The sequence below is a fragment of the Trichosurus vulpecula genome, chromosome 8 (genome assembly GCF_011100635.1).
Source record: "Trichosurus vulpecula isolate mTriVul1 chromosome 8, mTriVul1.pri, whole genome shotgun sequence".
In the NCBI taxonomy this organism is placed as follows: domain Eukaryota; kingdom Metazoa; phylum Chordata; class Mammalia; order Diprotodontia; family Phalangeridae; genus Trichosurus; species Trichosurus vulpecula.
In genome coordinates this window covers 88,393,907-88,416,488 of record NC_050580.1, presented here as the reverse complement: position 1 = coordinate 88,416,488, position 22,582 = coordinate 88,393,907, and the positions used below count along the sequence as shown (strand labels likewise).

General features: G+C 36.9%; 1 protein-coding gene across 1 annotated transcript; it reads left to right on the top strand.

Moving 5' to 3' along the window:
• Positions 1 to 3,748: 3,748 nt before the first annotated feature.
• On the top strand, positions 3,749 to 4,336 carry LOC118829576 (calcipressin-1-like). Its single transcript, XM_036736541.1, is given in 1 exon segment — positions 3,749 to 4,336. A coding segment is annotated over 1 exon segment (588 nt).
• The last annotated feature ends 18,246 nt before the right edge of the window (positions 4,337 to 22,582 follow it).

The window sequence follows — 22,582 nt, the reverse complement described above, 5'->3', positions numbered from 1 at the left end:
CATAGTTGCAAATTGCTCTCCAGAATGGTTGGATCGGTTCACAACTCCACCAACGATGCATTAATGTTCCAATTTTCCCACATCTTCTCTAACATTTATCATTTTCCTTTTCTTTCATATTAGTCAAGCTTATAGATGTGAGGTGGTACCTCACAGTTGTTTTAATTTGCATTTCTGTAATCAACAGCGATTTAAAGCATTTTTAAAAATATGACTATAGATAGCTTTAACTTCTTCATCTGAACACTGCTTGTTCATATCAAAAGGCTTAATTCTTAATGTCACTTCTTTTTTTCTCCACCAAGGAGAATGATCTGAGTACTAGAAAGGACAAAACAGAAATAACTAATAGGTGTAACCTGAGTTTAAAGCCAAGGTTGGTATGTTTCACATGAAACTGCATATAGAGAAGGAGAATCTTAATTGCTTAACCAATTGCTGATGCTAGGCTGACTGAGGGGGAGAAGTTGCTAGGAGAGCTTTGGAGAGGAGAGACATTCTTTCTTTAAGAGAGTCATACATGGTGCCAGGTATTCTTTGGGACTGACTCCCCCATTTTCTCTTTCAGTTAGAAATCTCTTTCTGCATATGAAGAGGCATGAAAAATACCTCAGTTCTGGTTTGCAATCTGAGTTATATAAGAGATTGATACTCAAGATGAATAGGAAGATAGTTAGAAAGTACCTAGCTGACTTTGATGAATTCATGTCACCCTGCTTTGATGAATTATATCCTAGGACACTGAAAGAACTGGCAGATATGATTGTAAGGAATCTCTGAAAGACCATGAAGAAATGTGAGGTACTATAATATTGGAAAAGGGCAAATATTGTCTTGGTTATCAAAAGAGGAAAGAGAATGGAATTTGCATATTATCGATCAATGAGTTTGATTTTGACTCTTAGCAAAATATTAGAATGTATTATTAAATATTCGGTGGATACCTAGAAAAGAAATGGCTTCATCAAGAACAGGTTCTGTCAGATTAACTTTTTTCCCCTTTGCTCCGCCCCCCCCCCATTTTTACTAGCCTGATATAGAAGGGGTATACTATAATGTAGGTTATTATGATTTTAGCAGAAAGTTCAACAAAGTCTTTGAAGCTATTCTTATAGAAAAGATGGACACATATCCTGGATACTTGCTAGTACAGTTAGGTGGATTTGCAATGATTAATTAGCCAGATTCAAAGAGTAGTCATTAATGGTTTGATGCCATCTTGAAAGGCAGTCTCTAACTAATGTCACAGGGATCCAGACTCAGGCCTATACTATTTAGTATTTTTATCAATGAAGGTAAAAATGTGGCAAGCATTTCGAATTTGAGACAAAGTTATGGGGAATAATTAACATATCTCATGACAACCCAAAGATATTTCACTAAACTAGAATGTTGAGCTGAGTCTAACAAGATGAAACTTTTACACTTGAGCTCAAAAAGTCAACATCACAAGTACAAGACACATGAAGCATAGATAGGCATCAGTTTGAAAAGAAGATCTGGGGATTTTAGAGGAATAAAAGTTCAAAATGAGGTTGTAGTGTCATATGGCAGCCAAAAATAAAACAACAACAATGAAAAACCAAACAAAAAAATCAATGGGATTTTAGGTTGCTGTAAAAGAGGCAAACTGTTTAGGACTGGGGAGATGACAGTCCTCTTGTGTCAGATAACATATGGAAAATTGTAGTCAATTTCCATCACTGCATCCACAGTGAAAAGGTGGAACATTCATAATATATCAGTCGGGATGGTGAAATACTTGAAGACTACTTGGTGGTTGGTTGTTTAGCCTAGAGACTTTGGGAGGACCTAGGAGCTTTCTACAAGTATTTGAAAAGATATCAAAATGTAAAAGAGATTGGACTTGTTTTGGCCCCAGAGTACAAAACTAGAAGCAATGAGCAGAAGATGAAAAGAGCCAAATTTAAAATTTATGTAAGGAAAACCCCCTAAAAATTAGAACAATTCCAAAGGGAAATGGTGGATTCTTCCCTGGAGGTCTTTAAAGTAAAGGCAAGATGATCATTTGTTGGGGATGTTGTAGAAGGAATGTTTGATTAGATAGGAAGTTTGACAATGTAGTCCCTCAGGTCTCTTCCAACTCCAAGATTCTATGTACAATATGATTTATAAGATGACTGCCCTAATTTTTGACATAGGGTGGTCATCCTTTAAACTAATACTAGCTCATTTTTCTTATTAATATTAATCCTGAGTTCTAAAGAAATCAAGGTGGGGGATATTCTGATATTTCCTCAAATTAATAGAAATGTACAAACTTTCACACTAAGAAATAATTTAGCTCTGAGTCCCCACTCCAGTTTTAAAAATAAACCAGAAAAAATTTTCTATAAGCTTTCTTCTTTCTCAAATCATAAAGCATCATCAAATAAACATTGATATTATTGTCCATACAATTTATTAACAGTATAACAAACAATACAAAGTTACCTAAATATTTCCACAATGTATCCTAAAGAGCAAGATAATATCCAGAATCACCTCTGTCCATAAACTGCAATTACTGACTTTTCTTCTACTCCAGAAACAGTCTGATCATTAAGCTCTCAATGTGACAAAGTCTCTTAATAATTCTCTTTGGAATATGTTCTTCACAGAATGAGTTAAATTGAGTGCTAGGAAGTATCTTTTTAATCTTTCTTAAAGATGATACTAACTACCTCAGGTACTTGGGAAAATTTTTTTAGTCCTTACCTCTCAAGTCTCTCTCAGCCATGACAGGTTAACTCACTAGATGATAGAGTCCATCTTAAAGATACGTTAATAACATTTATAATCACTTTGGGAGGGACTATTGATTGAAGCTGGGACTACATAGCAATTCAGAAGCTTCCGGGGGTAGTGGTGATAAATCCTCTAATCTGAATTAGTTTTCTCTTAATGATAGACATGATCAGGAGAACCATGGTAGTAAGGTGAAGGGTTAGTACATGGTAAGCTTATTTTAATTCTAGAAGGTGTATTTCCTCCCCAAAGGTTGAATATAAGTATATTGTAAGCTTATCACTACAATGCTTGTACATGGTAGGTCTTCATTTGACTTCATTCGATCTCAAAAAGACAGGTTTTTTCCTCCTTTACCTTAAATTTGAACCAGCAATCTTTAAAAATAGAAATAATTCTGTATTGAATAGAACCAGTAGTTCTTTGCCCTGAATTCTGTCTCAACAGTGGCCTCAAGAGAGAGGTGATTTCTTTCAATGAATTTGGGATGCAGCTTATACGACCTTATCTCCTCATCAAAGTCAATCTTATGATTAGGGTGAAGTAAATATCCATAATTTGTGTTGTGCCAAGGAATGGCCTATGTTCCCAAACATATCTGCCTATACGTGCCTAAAATTCTAGTAGAAAGTAAACTCCTTGGAGGAAGAGATTATTTTATTCCTATTTTTGTATCCCTAGGTCCTAGCATAATGCCTAGTATACCAAATGCTTAATTTTTGTTAAATTGAAGGCATTTTGGTTTTTAACCCATCTTCCTATTAAAATAAGTATCCTTTGGGAGAGGTCACAATATAAGTTAATATTTTAGTACAGATAACATTATATCATAGATTTATGGAATGTTAGAATGAGAAGGGATCATAAAGGTCATCTAGTTCAAAGCCTTCATTTTCCAGATAAAGAAATTGAGACCCAGGTAGCTTCTTTAAAAAGTACTCCACTCAGGACTTTACCACTCTTCTCTCTAGCTACCATTAGCAGTTTAAAAAGAGCCAAGATGCATTTTAGAAATTTTAACTACAGTTTTAGCTCCTTGACAGCCTGTGTTGCACACAGTTATGTCTTCTGCGAAAGTGAAACCAGGGCCAAATTTGAATCTTTCGTTAGAACATATGACAAGGCCATCACATTTAAGTATTTTAAGAGCTTCAGATAAGTATGAATAAACTTCAGTAACCCATTGTCTGCAGCAGATGCCCAACTGCAGCTCCACAAGATCGAGTTTCTTGGGAAGGAAATGAAATTATATTTTGCTCAGACTTTGCACATAGGAAGTTCAAACTTGGCTCCACCTAATCCAGACAAACAGTTTTTGATTTCTCCTCCTACCTCTCTGCCTGCTGGCTGGAAACAAGTGGAAGATGCTACTCCAGTCATTAATTATGATCTTTTATATGCTATCTCCAAGCCAGGGCCAGGTGAAAAATATGAATTGCATGCAGCAACTGACACCACTCCCAGTGAGGTGGTCCATGTACGTGAGAGCGATCAGGAAAATAAAGAGGATGATGAGGCTGAAGGAATGAAGAAACCCAAACCAAAAATTATTCAGACAAGAAGACCAGAGTACACACTATTCATTTAAGCTGAACTGGCATAATGGCATAGATGAATTCCAAACCACTGTTCATTCATAGGGAGTAATCTTTTACTGTGGAAATGTCAGGTCATGGTTTTTGTGGTGGCAGCAAAGACAGATAGCCACGGCCAGATTTCCAGTTCATGTTGCTCGGAAAAGAATCAAGGAGCCACCTGTCTCCTTGTTCTCAGTGTTGCACATCAGTTAATGTTAACCCTAGAATGGCCTTATGCCCATCACTGAGTTAATGATGATCAGACATTTAGGAAAGAATTGAAAAAGCCAATAAGTGACACTTGTACTTGTTCTTTTTAGGTGGGTTGTTTTGTTTTTTTGCTTTTGTTTTGTTTTAGAGAAAAGATGATCACACGTGTGGGGAGAGCTTTATGTTGCTACACCATCTACAATGATAGAATTCATCGTTTGCTGGGCTACAGTCACTGTGTGGAATACATAGTACAGTAGCATTGTTTAAAAAAACACAAACATACAATGTGGGAATTTTGAAATCTTTTCTTTTTCCTTAAGTTTTCTTATTTTTGTGCGTGTGTAGTTACTGATTTTCAGTCTGTTATTGAGTTTCTTTGTTGTTTTATATTTTGAGAAGGCCTTTAATATTTATTCCCCTTCCAGAGCCTAGTCCTCTGTTTTTGGAGACACTCAGTTTACAGCTGGAATGCATTCACTGACATCTTACTTGGTGCTGTATGTAACTGTGCTTTCCAAAAGAAACTGATCTGGATTTTAATATTCATATGTGTGATTTAGCCTGAAGAATTAAGAAAATAGCATTTTATTGCAAAATTTAGCAAGTGGGTAGTCTTAGTTTAGGTATTTTTGTTGGGATTTGGGTTTATTTATGGAGAAAAAGACACAGAGAGTAATCATAACTGTGAATGTGAATGGGATGAACTCTACCATAAAATGGAAGCAGATAGCAGAATGGATTAAAAACCATAATCCTATAATATGCTGTTTACAAGAAACACATTTGAAACAGGGGGATACACACAGTGTAAAGGTAAAAGGCTGGAGTAGAATATATTGTGCTTCAGCTAAAGTAAAAAAAAGCAGAGGTGGCAATCCTAATGTCAGACAAAGCAAAAGCAAAGATAGATCTAATTAAAAGAGATAAGGAAGGACACTGCATCCTGCAGATCTAACTAAAAGAGATAAGGAAGGACACTACATCCTGCAGATCGAACTAAAAGAGATAAGGAAGGACCATACATCCTGCTAAAAGGCACCATAAACAATGAAGCAATGTCATTATTTAACATATATGCACCAAGTGGTATAGCAGGCAAATACATAGAGGAGAAGTTAAGGGAGTTACAGAAGAAATAGACAGCAAAACCATGCTAGTGGGGGACCTCAACGTCCCCCTCTCTGAACTTGATAAATCTAACCTCAAAATAAACAAGAAAGAAGTTAAGGAGGTGAATAGAATTTTAGAAAAGGCAGATATGATAGACCTCTGGAGAAAACTAAATGGGGATAAAAAGGAATATGCTTTTTTCTCAGTGGTACATGGCACATACTCAAAAATTGACCATGTACTAGGGCATAAAAACCTCACAATCCAGTGCAGAAAGGCAAGGTAGTCAAAGCATCCTTTTCAGATCATGATGCAACAAAAATTATTTGTAATAAAGAACCATGGAAAAATAAGCTAAAAATTAATTGAAAACTAAATAATCTAATTCTAAAGAATGAGTGGGCCAAAGAACAAATCAGAGAAACAATTAATAACTTCATTCAAGAGAAAGACAATAATGAGACAACATACCAAAACTTATGGGATGCAGCAAAAGCAGTTCTTAGGGGAAGTTTTATATCTGTAAATGCTTATATGAATAAAATAGAGAAAAAGGAGATCAATGATTTGGGCATGCAACTGAAAAAGCTAGAAGAAGAACAAATAGAAAATCCCCAATTAAATACCAAATTAGAAATACTGAAAATTAAAGGAGAGATTAATAAAATTGAAATCAAGAAAACTATTAAATTAATAAATAAAATGGAGAGCTGGTTTTATGAAAAAAAAAAACCAATAAAATTGATAAACCTTTGGTTAATTTGATTAAAAAAAGAAAGAAGAAAATCAAATTACCAGTATCAAAAATGAAAAGGGTGAATTCACCTCTAATAAACAGGAAATTAAAACAATAATTAGGAATTATTTTTCCCAATTGTATGCCCATAAATTTGACAACCTTAGGGATATGGATGAATATCTACAAAAATATAAATTGCCCAGGTTAACAGAAGAGGAAGTGAACCTTAATAACCCCATCTCAGAAAAAGAAATTGAGCAAGCCATCAATGAACTCCCTAGGAAAAAATCTCCAGGGACAGATGGTTTTACATGTGAATTTTATCAAACATTTGAAGAACAATTAATTCCTATACTTTATAGAGTATTTGGGAAAATAGGTGAAGAAGGAGTCCTACCAAATTCTTTTTATGACACAAATATGGTACTAATACCTAAAGTCAAAACAGAGAAAGAAAATTATAGACCAATTTCCCTAATGAATGTTGATACAAAAATTTAAATAAAATATTATCTAAAAGATTTCACCAACTTATCAGGAGAATAATACACTACGACCAGGTAGGATTTATTCCAGGAATGCAAGGCTGGTTCAATATTAGGAAAACTATCAGCATAATTGATCATATCAACAACAAAACTAGCAGAAACCATATGATCATCTCAATAGATACAGAAAAAGCCTTTGACAAAATACAACACCCATTCCTATTAAAAACGCTAGAAAGCATAGGAATAAATGGAGTCTTCCTTAAAATTATAAATAACATCTACCTAAAACCATCAACAAACATTATTTGTAATGGGGATAAGCTAAAAGCATTCCCAATAAGATCAAGGGTGAAAAAAGGATGTCCATTATCACCCCTATTATTCAATTAGGTACTAGAAATGTTAGCTGTAGCAATAAGAGAAGAAAAAGAAATTGAAGGAAATATAATAGGCAAAGAAGAAACTAAATTATCACTTTTTGCAGATGATATGATGATTTACTTAAAGAATCCTAGAGAATCAAGTAAAAAACTATTTGAAATAATAAACAACTTTTGCAAAGTTGCAGGATATAAAATAAACCCATATAAATCCCTGGCATTCCTATACATTAATAACAAAGCCCAACAGCAAGAGATAGAAAGAGAAATTCCATTTAAAGTTACTGTAGACACTATAAAATATTTGGGAGTCTATCTGCAAAGACAAACCCAGGGCCTATATGAACATAATTATGAAACACTTTTCACACAAATAAAGTCAGATCTAAATAAATGGAAAAATATCAGTTGCTCATGGTTAGGACAAGCTAATATAATAAAAATGACAATTTTACCTAAATTAATTTACTTATTCAGTGCCATACCCATTGAACTACCAAAAAATTATTTTACAGAGCTGGATAAAATAATAACAAAATTCATCTGGAAGAACAAGAGGTCTAGAATATCTAGGGAATTAATGAAAAGAAATGCTAGGGAAGGTGGCCTAGCCATGTCAGATATTAAACTGTACTATAAAGCAGCATTCATCAAAACTACCTGGTAATGGCTAAGAAACAGAGTTGTGGATCAGTGGAATAGGTTAGGTGCACAAGACACAGTAGTCAACGACTGTAGCAATCTACTCTTTGATAAACCCAAAGAATCCAGCTTCTGGGCTAAGAATTCACTATTTCACAAAAACTGCTGGGAAAATTGGAAAATGGTAGGGCAGAAACTGCGCATAGACCAATATCTTACAATATATACCAAAATAAAGTCAAAATGGGTTCATGATTTAGGAATAAAGGCTGATACTATAAGCAATTTGGGAGAGCAAGGAATAGTTTACCTATCAGATTTATGGAAAAGCAAAGAATTCATGACACAACAAGAGACAGAAAATGAATAATTTTGATTATGTTAAATTGAAAAGTTTTTGTATAAAAAAGCCAATGTAACAAAGATTAGGAGGGAAGCAGAAAATTGGAAGAAAATCTTTACAACTAGTGTCTCTGATAAAGGCCTCATCTCTAAAATATACAGGGAACTGAGCCAAATCTGTAGGAATACAAGTCATTCCCCAATTGAGAAATGGTGAAAGGATATGAACAGGCAGTTTTCAGAGGAAGAAATTAAAGATGTGTATAGAAACATGAAAAAATGCTCTAAATCACTACTGACTAGAGAAAAGCAAATCAAAACAACTCTTAGGTACCACCTCTCTCTTGTCAGATTGGCTAAAATGACAAAACAGGAAAATGATAAATGTTGGAGAGGATGTGGGAAAATTGGAACACTGTTACACTGCTGGTGGAGTTATGAACTAATCCAGCCATTCTGGAGAGCAATTTGGAACTGTGCCCAAAGGGCTATAAAAATGTGCATACCCTTTGACCCAGCAATACCACTTCTAGGGTTGTATCCCAAAGAGACCATACAAGTCGGAAAAGGACCCATATGTACAAAAATATTTATAGCAGCTCTTTTTGTAGTAGCAAAGAATTGGAAATAAAGGGGATGCCCATCAATTGGGGAATGGCTGAACAAGTTGTGGTATATGAAGGTAACGGAATACTATTGTGCTATAAGAAATGGGGAAGATAAGAGATTGAGACTCAGAGAGAGAAAAAGATTTGCTAAAGGCCATATAGCTAGAGATTTGAAAATCTGAGAAAATATGTTGTTCAGTCATGTTTGACTCTTCATGACCCCATTTGGTATTTCTTGGAAAGGTACTGGAGTGGTTTGCCATTTCCTTCTCCAGCTCATTTTAGATATGAGGAAACTGAGGCAAACAGGGTTAAGTGAGTTGCTCAGAGTCACACAGCTAGGAAGTGTCTCAGGCTAGATTTGAACTCAGGAAGATGAATCTGCCTCCAGACATGGCACTCTATCCACTGGGTCACTTAGCTGTCCCAAGAGTAAAGTGAGGACTTTTGAATTCTGATCTAGCACTCTTTTGATGGCTAGTTGACAGCAGGTTTTTATGGAAAATGGGATGCAGAAAAAATGGCCAGGGGAAGGGAGAAATGGAAAGGCTGATGAGTACCATTATCTAGGAGAGGGACGTTCAGGTGGGAAGTGGAGGTGCCAAAGGCAAACCATGCTCAAGGCTATCCCTGGTATCCCTTCATAACAATGATCCATTTACCTGGACATAATATTGCACATGTATGACCAGTTTAAAATATAGTGGGATGATTACCTCCCTTATAGGGGCACTATCCTATTAATGCAACCTAAGATTATACTTAGATTTTTAAAAAAGTTGTGACATTTTTGGCTGACATAAAACTTGTAGTTCCATGAAATCTTCAGTTCTTTTTCCTGTAGAATTCTCCTAAGCCACATCTCCTCCATCACACACTTGTACATATGTAACCCCAATGTAAATCTTACATTTGTGCTTTTTGCATTTCAGTCACTCTGGCTTATTGACAATAATTTTATGTTAATTGAAAACTTTATTAGCATTTCTTTTATGTCTCCTTTAAGTTGCTGATTAAAAAAAATGAATAGGACAAGGGAGCCCCATGGCATTACATAACAGATCTTCTACTTTGATACTAATTCATTAATACACTTTGGGTTCTGATCCACCAGTGAGGAACACACCTGACTCTACTACCTTCCAGGCCACATTTTTTCATCTTGCCCCCATGAAGATCATGAAGATCTTTGCCAAATCACTACACTGAAAGCAAAATACATTATATTTATGTCATTCTCTTGATATACAATTCTAGTAACTATCAAATGATGATTACTTTCATGATGAGTTTATTGTAGGCATAGTCCTCTTTTTGGTGTTTTTCAATTAGTAATAAAATACAATTTAAAATAATAAATATAACTTTGGGATATCAAAGATAACTCGATCACTTTCTTCTAAAGTTTTGTTCATTATCAATCAGTTCTTACTGATAAGTTAGAATTAAATTTAAAATAGTGTCTCTTGTTGCTTCTTCTGCCATCTGAGAAAGAAAATTATCATTAAAGGCAAATTCAAAATTTGTCATATGCCATGATTTAAGCAGAATGAGACATCCCAGCAGATGTCTGGAGAGCTCTGCATTACTATTCTATCTTGCCAGTCATGTAATCTATATTGGGAAAGCATCATTCATATCCTTCATATGGCTACATGGTCTATAGTCACAGATGTGATGGAACCAGCTTGAACTGGCTCACAAGAGTTGAAATTGGCAAATTGGCAAATGCCATAATGAGGTTTTGATTTATTGTTTTGTTCATCGTCTAGACATGAGAAATTGACAGAGAATGTTAAAAATGCAGATTAAAATTAAAAGCATGTCAGGCACGCATTTCATCCCCTGGAGAGCTTATTGTTAAATATTTACCAGGGCACTTCTGTCTATATTATACTTACACCACACCATCTCTCCTGTATTCCTATTCCTTTTGGCTTCACTTTCTTCCACCAAGGATTTCTATGTGGGTGCAAACTTTCTTAAAATGTAGTTTTATCATTTACCTGCTCTATCTGATTTGTTTCTTTTAAAACGAGAGACACCCTTCCATCACCATATTCCATTTGTAGGTCCCATCCTATCAGTGATCCTCATGAGATCATGCTTACCTTCCGTTGTTAAAATTTCAGATTCTTTTTATTTCCTGTATAGTACTCTGTGCACTGCATTATATAAACATCTGAAACCACATGTTTTATTCCTGAATTTCTTTCCTGTTTCCTCATGGCGATAATTGGATCCCACCTCCACTGTCATTTTTCTCTGTGTATAATATCTCATGTCTTCCATAATAGATGATCTTATAGTTGCATCTGGATATTTCCAAACTTCTCCGCACATTTCACTGTAAAATTCCTTGAATCATAATCAAGTTGGTGAACATCCTACCATTGATATGTATCCTACTACACTTCCCCGCATCCCCTGTTAGGAGCCCATTTTTCTGGCATCATGAGTTATTGTTCACAAAACCAAACACCATTCTTTGACTCTGTTTATAATATTTAACCATTCACTCCTTTCCTCTTCTAAAATCAAAACTTTTTAACTAGAAGAGATAAAAAGTTCTGGGCCCCAAATCTTTCAGTTTATTACTTAGGACTTCAAAGTCCTAGAATTTATATCCCAGTTTTCTTCAAAATGTTATCATTTGTTATAGTTTCGGTGATCACAATTCAAGTTTTTGATTACACACAGGTCTGCCCTGCTTTCAGAAAACGTAACACATGAAAATTTCAGATTTACAAAATAGATGACCTGGGGTGGTGTGGGAAGTCAGTCAGCAGTCAATCACCAGGCAATTATTAAGTGCCTGCTATGTAACAGGTATTGTGCTAAGTGCTGGGGGAAAAAAAAGAAAAAAAATCAGTAAAACCAATCAACACTGAGAAAATACATGCTGTTATGATGTCTATACCCATGGGCCCTGACCTCTGCAAAGGAGCAAGGAGATAACTCTCTTCTCATATCTATTCTTATGGTCAAGCATATTCTTTATTATTCAATTTCATCTCAAAAAAGTTTTATTGGTGCCTTCATGTTTTCACATCACAGTTATTTCCAGATTTAGCACTCTACCCACACTAAAAAAAAGTTAAGTAAAATCAAGTAACAGGGTGACCGCATCTGACTATGTATTCGGCATTTTACACCTGCTGACCACCACCTTTCTGCTGAGAGGAGGGAGGCAGATTTCATTATCTGTTCTCCAAGATCCAATTTATCATTACAATTACTCAGTCTTCAGCTTCCCATTAGGATTATTTTCATTTACATTATTGTAGTCACTAAGTATAATGTCCTTCTGGTTTTACTTATTTCATTCTGCAGCATTTCATATAAAATTTCCTATATTTCTCTGAGTTTCTTATAAGCAACATTTCCTATTTCACAACAATACTCTTTTACAGGTTATATCCAACTGTTTGTTCAACTCTTCGCTCATCAATGATCATCCATTTTATCTCTAGTTCTTTGCTATCACAAAAATGCTCAAAAGATTTTGATATTGAACCTGATGCACAAAATGAGACACATCAGTTACGAGATGAATGATGACTTGAACACATTTTATGCAAAATTCTGAAGCCCAGGCCTGAAAGGAGAGATCAATTGCCAAAGCATCCTCTTGGCCTTCGACCAAAATTCCAGCTCTGAGCACCCTACCAAACAGCCTGGGCAACACAGGCCTCTGGGAGAAATAGATCATGCAGATAGGAGGAAGCAGGATTAGCCCTAATGGGATAATTAGGAAAATCCATTAGTCAATACTGTTTAATTTCCTTTCAAATTTCTAGTTGCCTTATTAACGAAGTAATCAACCTCTACCTAATAAGTTCCGAGGGGGATCTGGAATCTACCTTTTCTTTCAAAGATGGTGGAAATAACAGGCCATGATCTAATACAGTGTTTTGTTTTTTGCTGCTAAAATCAAGGTATCTCTAAAAAGCTATACCCTGCTGGATGTGGCTGTAGGCCAGGACATCCTCAGTAAGGGAGTTAGTCCTGTGACTGGGAAGTGCTAAAGGTATGGCCGCATCAAAAACCCTTTGTGTTTTTCCCATTTTGCTTTGTAAACCAAATGCTTAATTTTATCAGTTGCTTTAGTGGACTTATGTGCCTTCCTCCCTTCCTCCTTCTTGGAACATGAAAAACCAGGTGGTGGGTGCCCTGGAAACAATGGGATTTTGAAGCCTAATCACAGAAGCCTGGCTTCTATGGTGAGGAAGAAGCTTTTGTAGACACTCTCATGATGGTAATACAGATGAGGGAACTGGCCTTTTCTAGCTCTGTGCTTCTATGGGCTTAATGAGGTTAAATGTGCAAGTCTAATTCCCGTACAAGCTGGTTAGCCACATCCTTTCATGGCAACGACAGCTGACGCTGATATATCCTTTTCAGGGTTACAAAGTGCTTTACATGAATTATGTCATATGATCTTTCTACATTGAATCTTTGAAGGAGGTGCCTTTACTTTTTGGAGTAGGTACCAGTATTAGACCCATTTTACAAATGAGAAAACAAAAGCTGGGGATGAGGGTATGTCAAATGATCTACCTACCATCACACAGATAATAAGTACTGGAGTCAGAATTTGAACCCACGTCTGCCTGACTCCCACTCTAGCTGTCCTATAGTATCTCATACATGTGATGTTGGTACTAAGAGAAGGAGTTAGGGAAGTAACAGCCCTACTCTATCACCAAGGCTGGGGAAACTGGCACAGCTTAGACTTCTTCAAACTCAAGCATGGTAGTACCGTCTTTGTAAATGTTATATAATGAGAAAGAGCATGGTAGAGTGAAAAGAGCCCTGGATCCACAGCCAGAATCCATGGCTTCATGGCCCTGTACTGACACTTCCTAGCTTTTAGACGTTAGGTAAGCCTTTCTCTTTCTTTATCTGTAAAACAGAGTAACAGCAACTCACATTTTTGTAGAGCTTCAACATATGCAAAATGCTTTCCTATAAAGTAGGGGTACAAGTAGTAATCCCATTTTACAGATGAGAAAAGTGAGACACAGTCAAGGTTTGAGTAACTTACTCATGGCTACATATCTTGTAACTCTGGCACTTTGTAAACATGTAGGAATATGAATTATATGAAGTAGAATGCAAGCTCCTTAAAGGTATCATTTAGTCTTTGTGTCTATAGTGTCTTGCATGTAGTAGGCCCTTGATAGATGTTTGTTGAGTTGAATTAGAGGATGTACACTATCAGTGAGCTGACTTACATTTGCTAGAGAGAAGATTTTTAGGTTATGTTGTGTAGGGGAAAAGAGGTACTGTAAGTTGGGAGATTTGGGTTCAAGTTCCCAGCAACCAGCTGAAGGGCTATGTTTAGGTTTGGGTTACCCCTTTTAGGAGGGACATTGACAAGTTGGAATACAACCAGATGACGGGTAACAGGGTGGTGCGGAGAACTGAAACCACGTCATTTGTGGATCAGATGAAAGAACTAGAGAAGAGAAGAATAAGGGGAGGTGTGATTGGTGTCTTTAAGTATTTAAGGAGTTGCAAAGTGGAAGAATTGGAATTGGAATTCTAATGGAAGGCAGAACTAGGATCAATGGTTGGGCATTACAGGGAGGCAAATTATAGTTCTTTTGGGGTGGGGGGAGGAAAAGAGAGAACTTTCTGACAATTAAAATTCAAAATGGAAGGGTCCTGCCAAAGGAGTTCCACATCACTGGATATGCTCGATTTTGATGACCACTTTTCAGAGCTATTGGAGAAGGATTGAATTCTTTGGGTGAGGTATATGACCTCCGAATTTCTCTTCCAGTTCTAAGATTCTGTGACGTGAGCGAGTCAATTCACTTCATTTGTATTGAGTTTTTTCATATATAAAATGAGGGTATTGGGAAATAGATGCCCTTTAAAGTCTCCTCCTTAGAATTCTAAGAACCTTTGAACTGTAGTCCAGACTTTTGGTTGGATAGTTTCAACAAGGAATGGGGTGGTAGTACAATGGAAGCTAAGCACAGATCAAACACTGCATTACAAAAAAATATTTTATTGATAGGTTCCTTTACAATGCTTTCACTACTGACAATATATACTTTATTTTATACCTATGGTCCACCATCTGCCTATGAAGAGGAGGAAAGTATGCTTTACCTTTAGTCCTCTGAGGTCAAGATTGACTGCCATATTGATTAGAATTCTCATGTCTTTCAAGCATGTTTTCCTTTATGTTATTGTGATCATTCTGTAAATTATTCTCCTTGATTGTTTACTTTGCTTTGCATCAGTTCATTTAAGTCATTCAAAATTTTTACAAATTCTTGCTATTCAATGTTTCTAAGAGTGTTCTAATATTCCATTGTATTTAATATATCATAATTTATTCAATACTACTTTTTTGCTACTAGCCACAAATATCATAGATAAGGCAAAGCAAGACACAATTGTCCTTTCAGGATGTGGAATTACTGAGGTTTTCCTCAGTTATTTGTGTTTCTGAACAAATGTTAGAAGTAGGTTCCTCTAGGCTGGCTGGATTGTGACAAGAACTCCATGAATTTTAATAGCTCCCTCTTCCAAAGTAATTAAAACCTTAATGAAATGAAATCATCTTGATAATAAGCATTTTGTTCACAAGTCCATTTCATTCTGACCACTCATTGTTAAGCGTGCATTTACGCTGGCGAACCCAGTCCATCATTGTAGGCGGCAAAGTTGAATATGTCTGAGTGAAATTTACCTCAAAATAATTGTTTTCAATAGAAACAATAAGTAGTCATTATGATTAGATTTATGAATTTGACTGGATTGCTTCTATTATGTACCATATATAGTATATATGCATATATATACACATATATATGATTTCTCTCTCATCTACATCAGTTCAGAGTTTTATTAGTAGGAATGTTAAAAGTTCATACTTTTTTTTTAAGTGACAGGTGTTTATAGCTTGCAATTGCATTAAACAGGCTCTTAAATGCAAGTTAAAGGCCTTCATGAAATATATAAGACCTTTAAAAAATGTGGTCCAAGTTTTTTGCCATTTTAGAGTTTGCATTACTTATGTACAGAATTACTCTCACCCTTCAGGTTAATCAGCTGCAGGTTTAAATCACCGAGCTCCAGATGGGCATAAACACCAGGAGAGCCCAGCTCGCTTTGGCCCGGTTGCCTTGCCCGGGACTGGCGAAGGCCTTCCTCTGATGGAGAGCTTTTAATTTCACATTCTGGCCCCCCACCGCAGGTGATAAACAAAGGTTTCCCCACTGCTCTGGCTGGGGTCAGTTATCCAGCCTCTCTCCCGCCCTGAGGCCCCCTCCCCGCCCCCCATCCTCTCTCCCTCCCGTCAATCCCACTCCCGTAATTACACACAAAAGGTTACTGAGATCCACAGCTAATTTGCGGCCTCTGTTTAGCAGAATTTAATAGCAGGTATTACTGCTGCGGCGGTAATTAAGGACCTTTGTCAATAAGACGGAATAGATGGCCACACTTTGTTGTAATCAGTGGACTCTTGAGAGCCCAAAGGAGTGAAAAGCGGTGAGAGGAGCAATCCATTCTGTGAATAACATGCGTCTCCTTTCCCCCCTCCCTCCGGAAACCCGCGATGGAATAATAATTCCCCAGGCAATGAAAGAACAGGAATAAAAGTACTTACCCTCCAGCCTGTGATTTTTTTTTTACTTTTTTTTTTATTTACTCTACTGTGCTTTCTTATTTGCTTCAGGCTGCATTTGATGAAGTATTGTTTAAACAGCAGAGAGCAAAATAGATCTAGGGAGATGGAGAAAAGAAGGAGGAGGAATTTTAACCAGGTGGCTAGCTCTGCACGCGGGCAGGGCGCCTTTAAGGTGGGCGCTGGCCCGGTTTATCAATTATTTCTTCAGGATAAAAAAAAATGACAAAAACAAGTGGCCCAGTGAAGAGGTGGAGGGAGTCATTTAGAGCTGTCTCTGAACATAGTCATTCAGCTCTAAATGGGTCGCAAATAACAAGGAGAAGTGAACTTGGTGTCGCATTGTAAACCTTTCCCCCCCTTTCTGGCTCTGTGTCTCTCTCCCTCTCCCTCTCTCATCACTAATGTATCCAATGAATGGCCTGGCACAAGCAGAGAGGAGAGGGGGGGAGGCGGGAGGAGAGAGGAAGGGAGAAGGGGAGAGAGAGGCTGGTATGACACAATTCAAAGAGTGCTTTAAGGTGTATGCTCCCCTCGGTAATTGGTGAAGAAGCTACATTTCACTCCCTGATTTCCTGCCTTTTTACAGGTTTTAACAAGCGTGATGCTTTTAATAGTGGTTTGAGTACTGGCTCTTTATGAGGCCTCTCCCCTTTTAAAGCAGCTTTAACTATACTCTTTCTGTCACTAATGTCTGAAAAACTCCTACCTTTAATCATTCCTAGATCAGGCGGCAAACAAGCAGTCCCTTTCCTTTTTCAATTACATGCTGGATGGTCACTGCATATCCAGAGGAAAAAAGAAAAGGGGGAGGAGAGGGGTGGGAGGAGAAGGGTGAAGAGAGTATAAGAAGGAAGAGAAAAGGGAAAGTGTAAGTGCCCAACATTTTCTTTATAACGATAACTTAAATTATATCAATATATGGACATAGAACCCAGCCTTGATGGGATAGGAGTTAATTTCAAATGCCTTGAGTCAAAATAGGAAACTGAGGCAGAGGCTTCCATGCTTCCCTTTAGCAAATAGACTTGGATTTGAATTTTGTTTTAATTTTTACTTTAACTTATGTTCTTTCATATTTTTTGGCTTGCATTGATCTTCAGGGCTTAAGTAGCAAATAGTGTCTGTGTTGGGTGGGGTCAGTTGGTTAGAATTTTGAAGATTTCTAAAGACTCCTTTTGGGGACGGAGGGGAATGGATTTATTTCTGTCCATTTTGAAGTACAGATTTGTAAAGGAAGGTGAGGTGGGAAATATCAATGCACAAGTTATTTCCTTCCACTAAGGACCAGCATTCAAAACACCATTAGGTCACTTAAAAGGAAGGAGAGTGAATGGCATCTAGTAGATGTCAGTCCCCCTTTTAGACACTCATTAGACAATTGAGAGAGGCTTCCAAGCCCACAGGTGGCTGTGATGGGAGTAATGGTGGAAGGGGCAGGATCTGAGCAATGGACACTCCTAAGAGCCTTCTTTGCTTAGTTAGCCTGGAATCCAAGGTATTTGAAGTTCTGTCCTGCCCACTCCAACTTGATGAAATAGGTTATTAAACTAAACCCACTGGGGAATTATCAAAGGGCTAAAATGGTTCCTACAAAAATCTTAGGATTTATTTTTTAAAAGTAGATGTTAAACACCAGCTATTGAAAGGTAATAGTAAAATATTTCTTTGATTTGAGTACTGAGGGATTTAAAGACATTGGTTTCGTCTGAATTATTAGAAGGTGTGACCGAGGGCCAGTCTTTTACCAGTCATTGTACCGTACTCAGAGAACTCAATGAAATTTAAGTATAGCTATATCGTACAGTTCAGCTTAAACAATGCCCATTAGGTGGAAAAGTACTTGTGAAAACTTACCTTGCACAGAAATGGTTTTTGAAACGGTGCAAACCCTGCCTTCCCCCTAAACCAAACAAAACCCCAGTTGTGAACACAGGTTCCTCTGTTTCAGTCTCCAAGTTGAGTTTATTAGATAATTGTTGCTCCCCTGCCCCAGTTCTTTCAAAAGCTAGATTTGACTTGCTCCATCACTGATATCAGAGGCAGCCGACTCAAATCTACAACAACTTGCGGAGGGTTCCTTTGGTGAAATGCTTGGTCTTTCCCTCTATTCTTGCCTGGGATCAGAAATATAGAGTTTAGCTTTTAAGCTATCACAGTTTGCCAGTATTAGATGGACTTGGAAAGAGCCTCTCTATCTGCCGGCTCCCTGTGAGTTGGGGCTCGTGGCCCCACTTATTTCTCTGTCCACAAATTCTTCCTGGTGAAGATTCTCCAAAGCTGTCCGTGGCTTAATTTTTTTTTTCAGTATTAAAGATAAGCAAATCATAGTTCTGAATGTCCAGTGTCCAGAATGGGAAGACTTACATATTGTTCCTTTTTCTTCAAGCTTCTTAGGCAGAAGAAGATCCTGTTGGGTATTATATGTGACTCTCTATACCACCAGCAAGAAAGTCAGGGCCAGGTTTATAACAGAGATGGAGCAAAAGTCGCTGGGAATCCCAGTCAAAATGTTTGCGGTGTTCTAGAAAGTTGCAATAAAACCTGATATTAATAGGCTTTGGTTGTGCCAATGACCTTTGTATAGGAACAGAATAGACATCTGGGTTCTAGATGTGGCTCTGTCACTAACTCAACTTGTAATCTTGAACAAGTTACTTAATCTCACATTGGGCCACCGTGTTCTTGTCTGTATCAATTAAGTGAAGTGGGGGATAAAGAGTCAGAGACACTGGAGTTTGAATCCACCTTCAGGCACTTACTATTTGCTCTCTCTTGGTCTTGGTTTCCTCCTCTGTAAAATAGGTAATAACAGCATCTGCTTCCTAGAATATGAAGCACTTTGCAAACTTTGAAGCACTACACAAATGCCAGCCATTATTATTAAAAAAGGATGGGCCAAACCAGATCTTTTTTAAGGTCCTGCTAGTGCTAATAGCTTATGCTTCTCATGGTCCCTGTAGACCACCAATGGAGTAGATTTTGAGTAGTTTTTCTGAGTGGAGGGCTGTTGCTTTTACTGGCCCAAACACACTTACACTCAGTCTTACTTATTGTCAATATATATTACTTACATATTTCAGCATATAAAAATAGAGTGAAATGAATTACCTATGTAAGAATGGAATGGTAAGAAAGAAAAGAAAAATACGGTTTTGTATTTCCATTTATTCAGATATAATGAGCCCTGCCCTCTAACTAAAAGAGCTAACTGGCCATAGTGCAGTCTCTCTGGTAGGAAAGAAATTTTTTCATTGACTGATATTAGCAGTGAAAAATAGCAACAAGGAACACTTTTTTTCTTAGGGGTACCCAGCTACTTATCTCTTCATATACGTGTTTGCCTCTGTGGTAAAATCTTGTTATAAATGTTTGCTCAATAAATGAATAAAGTCTGGTTTTGTGGGGTCAGGTGTGAAAAGATTTTTGTCTATTGAGCACTATTGTACACTCCCTTCTTCACCACCCTTACAACAACAACAGCACTGGCAACTGTGGGCTAAATGCAGAAAGCCGCGTCATTTAGCTTCCCCATCTCTTCCCACAGATAAACAAAAAGTCGCACAACTCAGCTGGTTTTTTAAATTAGTATGGTGAATGTAAAACTTTATTCAGTGAGTATAACAACTACTGAAAATACCTTAAATCTTGTATCTATTTATTTAATTTGGGAGGGGTAGCAACAGAGAATGAACAGAGAGGAGGCAAAGTGGAGGGGTGGGAAAGGTTAGATCCAGAATGAAAGTGTGAAGGATACAGAAGAAGAGAAAGAGATTTATGGAAGAAGAGAGAGAAGAGAGAGAGTGGAGAGTGTGTGAGGGTGAGAGAGAGAGAGAGAGAGAGAGAGAGAGAGAGAGAGAGAGAGAGAGAGATAGAGACAGAGACAGTGACAGACAGAGACAGAGAGAGGTGAAAAATAGGATATACAGGAAGAGATACTTAGGGAAACAGAAGCAGAATAGTTTTTGAGGCATTAGCTGGAGATTAGCCTGATGTTCATTTGGTCAGTGGGCTTCAGATATTATAACATATTATTTAACCTCCTTTTTAAAATGTTGATTAATTTGCAGGTAGATGTTCATAGACCTTCATCTACTCATGTCCTTATACTTTAGAAGCTCTCTTCCGAATTGGATAACTGTAGCATCAATTACTAAAGCAATATTACTTCTGGGGTCCAATAAAATAAAATTCAGGGTCAAATGTGACCCTAGGCTTGTAGTTTTTCACCTTTGGTTTACATTATGGCTCAAATCATTCCCTCTTATATAGATAGCTATGCATAGATGAACAATGCATTTCATAGATTTAGAGCTGTAAGAGACCTCAGAGATCATTTAGTCTGACTCTCATTTTCCTAGATGGAGAAATTGAGGCCAGAGGAGTTAAGTGATTTGCCTAAAGTCACACAAGTAGTAAGTAGCAGAACCAAGATTTGAACCTAGTTCCTCTGGATCCAAATTGACTACTTCTTTCCCCTGGACCACATTACCTCTCTGTCGTGTTATAATGCAGAAAGTCTATCATATGAGTTTTATCCTTGGACCATTATAGCAATGCTACAATGGAATTTTACTCTATTTTAACTATATGACATATAATTTCCTTAAGCATCTATTTTAAAGATTTTGGTATTCTTCCATAATTTTGATATTATAGACCATTTTTGTACATTTAGTTAAAAGATAAAAATCACTGCCAAAAGATATCATTAATACATAGGCAGCAACCTCTTACCTGGCATCATTTAGAATAGATGAATTCATATTTAGATGTCTTGTTGAGACAGTTCTGAAAAGTAAGAGCTTTATAATTTACTCTTTTCCTATATCCAGGTCTTTCTTGGATTCAATGGACTTAACATAGTATATGCTTAATAGATTTTCTCTTAATGACACAGATTATTTTCATACTGTACATTGTAAGTTCCACTTCTACTAATTTGGATGGCTATCTGTGTTCAGATAAAAAGTTAGCTTAAATGGAGCTTAGAATTTATGAATGGGATCTTCTAAATGCTATTTTCAAGTCTTTTCAAAAGAAGAAAAGAAAACTATCTGTATATGTCTCTATTAGAAAATATGATGTGATCTCTGATGCTGGGCATTGAAATGCTCAAGGAAAATACATATTAGACATGATCTCTTAGAAAGAAAATTTGTGGGTTCCTATGGGGGAAAACATTCTTTCAGTCATTCAACAAACATTTAATTAACCATCTATCATGGGTCTGGGTGCTGGAGGAAGTAGAAAACAAATAATACAAGAATCCTTTCCCTCAATGACCCTGTAGCTCAATAATCTTACAATATAAAAAGTACATGAGAGCAGTATAAAGTAATATGAGACTGTATCAGGGAAGAAACACTTCCAATTGGATGTGGAGGTGAAAGGTAGCTTCATGAAGAATGTGACATTTGAGCTGGGCCTTCAAGACTTGCTATAATGGCAATAAGCTCAGATGGGAAAAAAGAAAGAGGACAGGCATTTTGAGTATAGGGTACAGTGTGAACAAAAGTACAGAGGCTAGAAAGGGTGGGACTTAAGCGTTTATAGGATTTAAAATTGGAAAGGACCTTAGAGATAATTTGTTTCAATCCTTTTTTTAATTTGAAAGATGAAACTGAGGTTCAGAAAGACTTGTACATTAGTTGTAGGGCAGTAAATAAACAGAGTTTTGAAAGAATTTAAATCTTCAGACTCCAAATCTAGAGTTATTGTTGGGGAGATAATAAGAGCTATTTGGTTGGAATGTAGAGTACAGATGGAGGAATAACTGTGAGATATGGCTGGAAAGATAGATTGGATCCTGATTTAGGGGAACCTTTAATATTAGGCTAAGAAAACCTGACTTCATTTTGTAGACTCTACAAACAAAAGTTCATGGGAAATAACATTTGGATAAAAAGATTCCCCCATGCCTGGACCATTCTTTCTCCTCAAATCCACATTCTGGCTTCCCTGGTTTCATTTAAGTTCCAACTAAAATCCCACTTTTACACAGGAAGTCATTCCCATTCTCCTTAATGTTAGCGCTTTCTCTCTGTTGTTATTACCAGTTTCTTCTTTATATAGCTTCTTTTT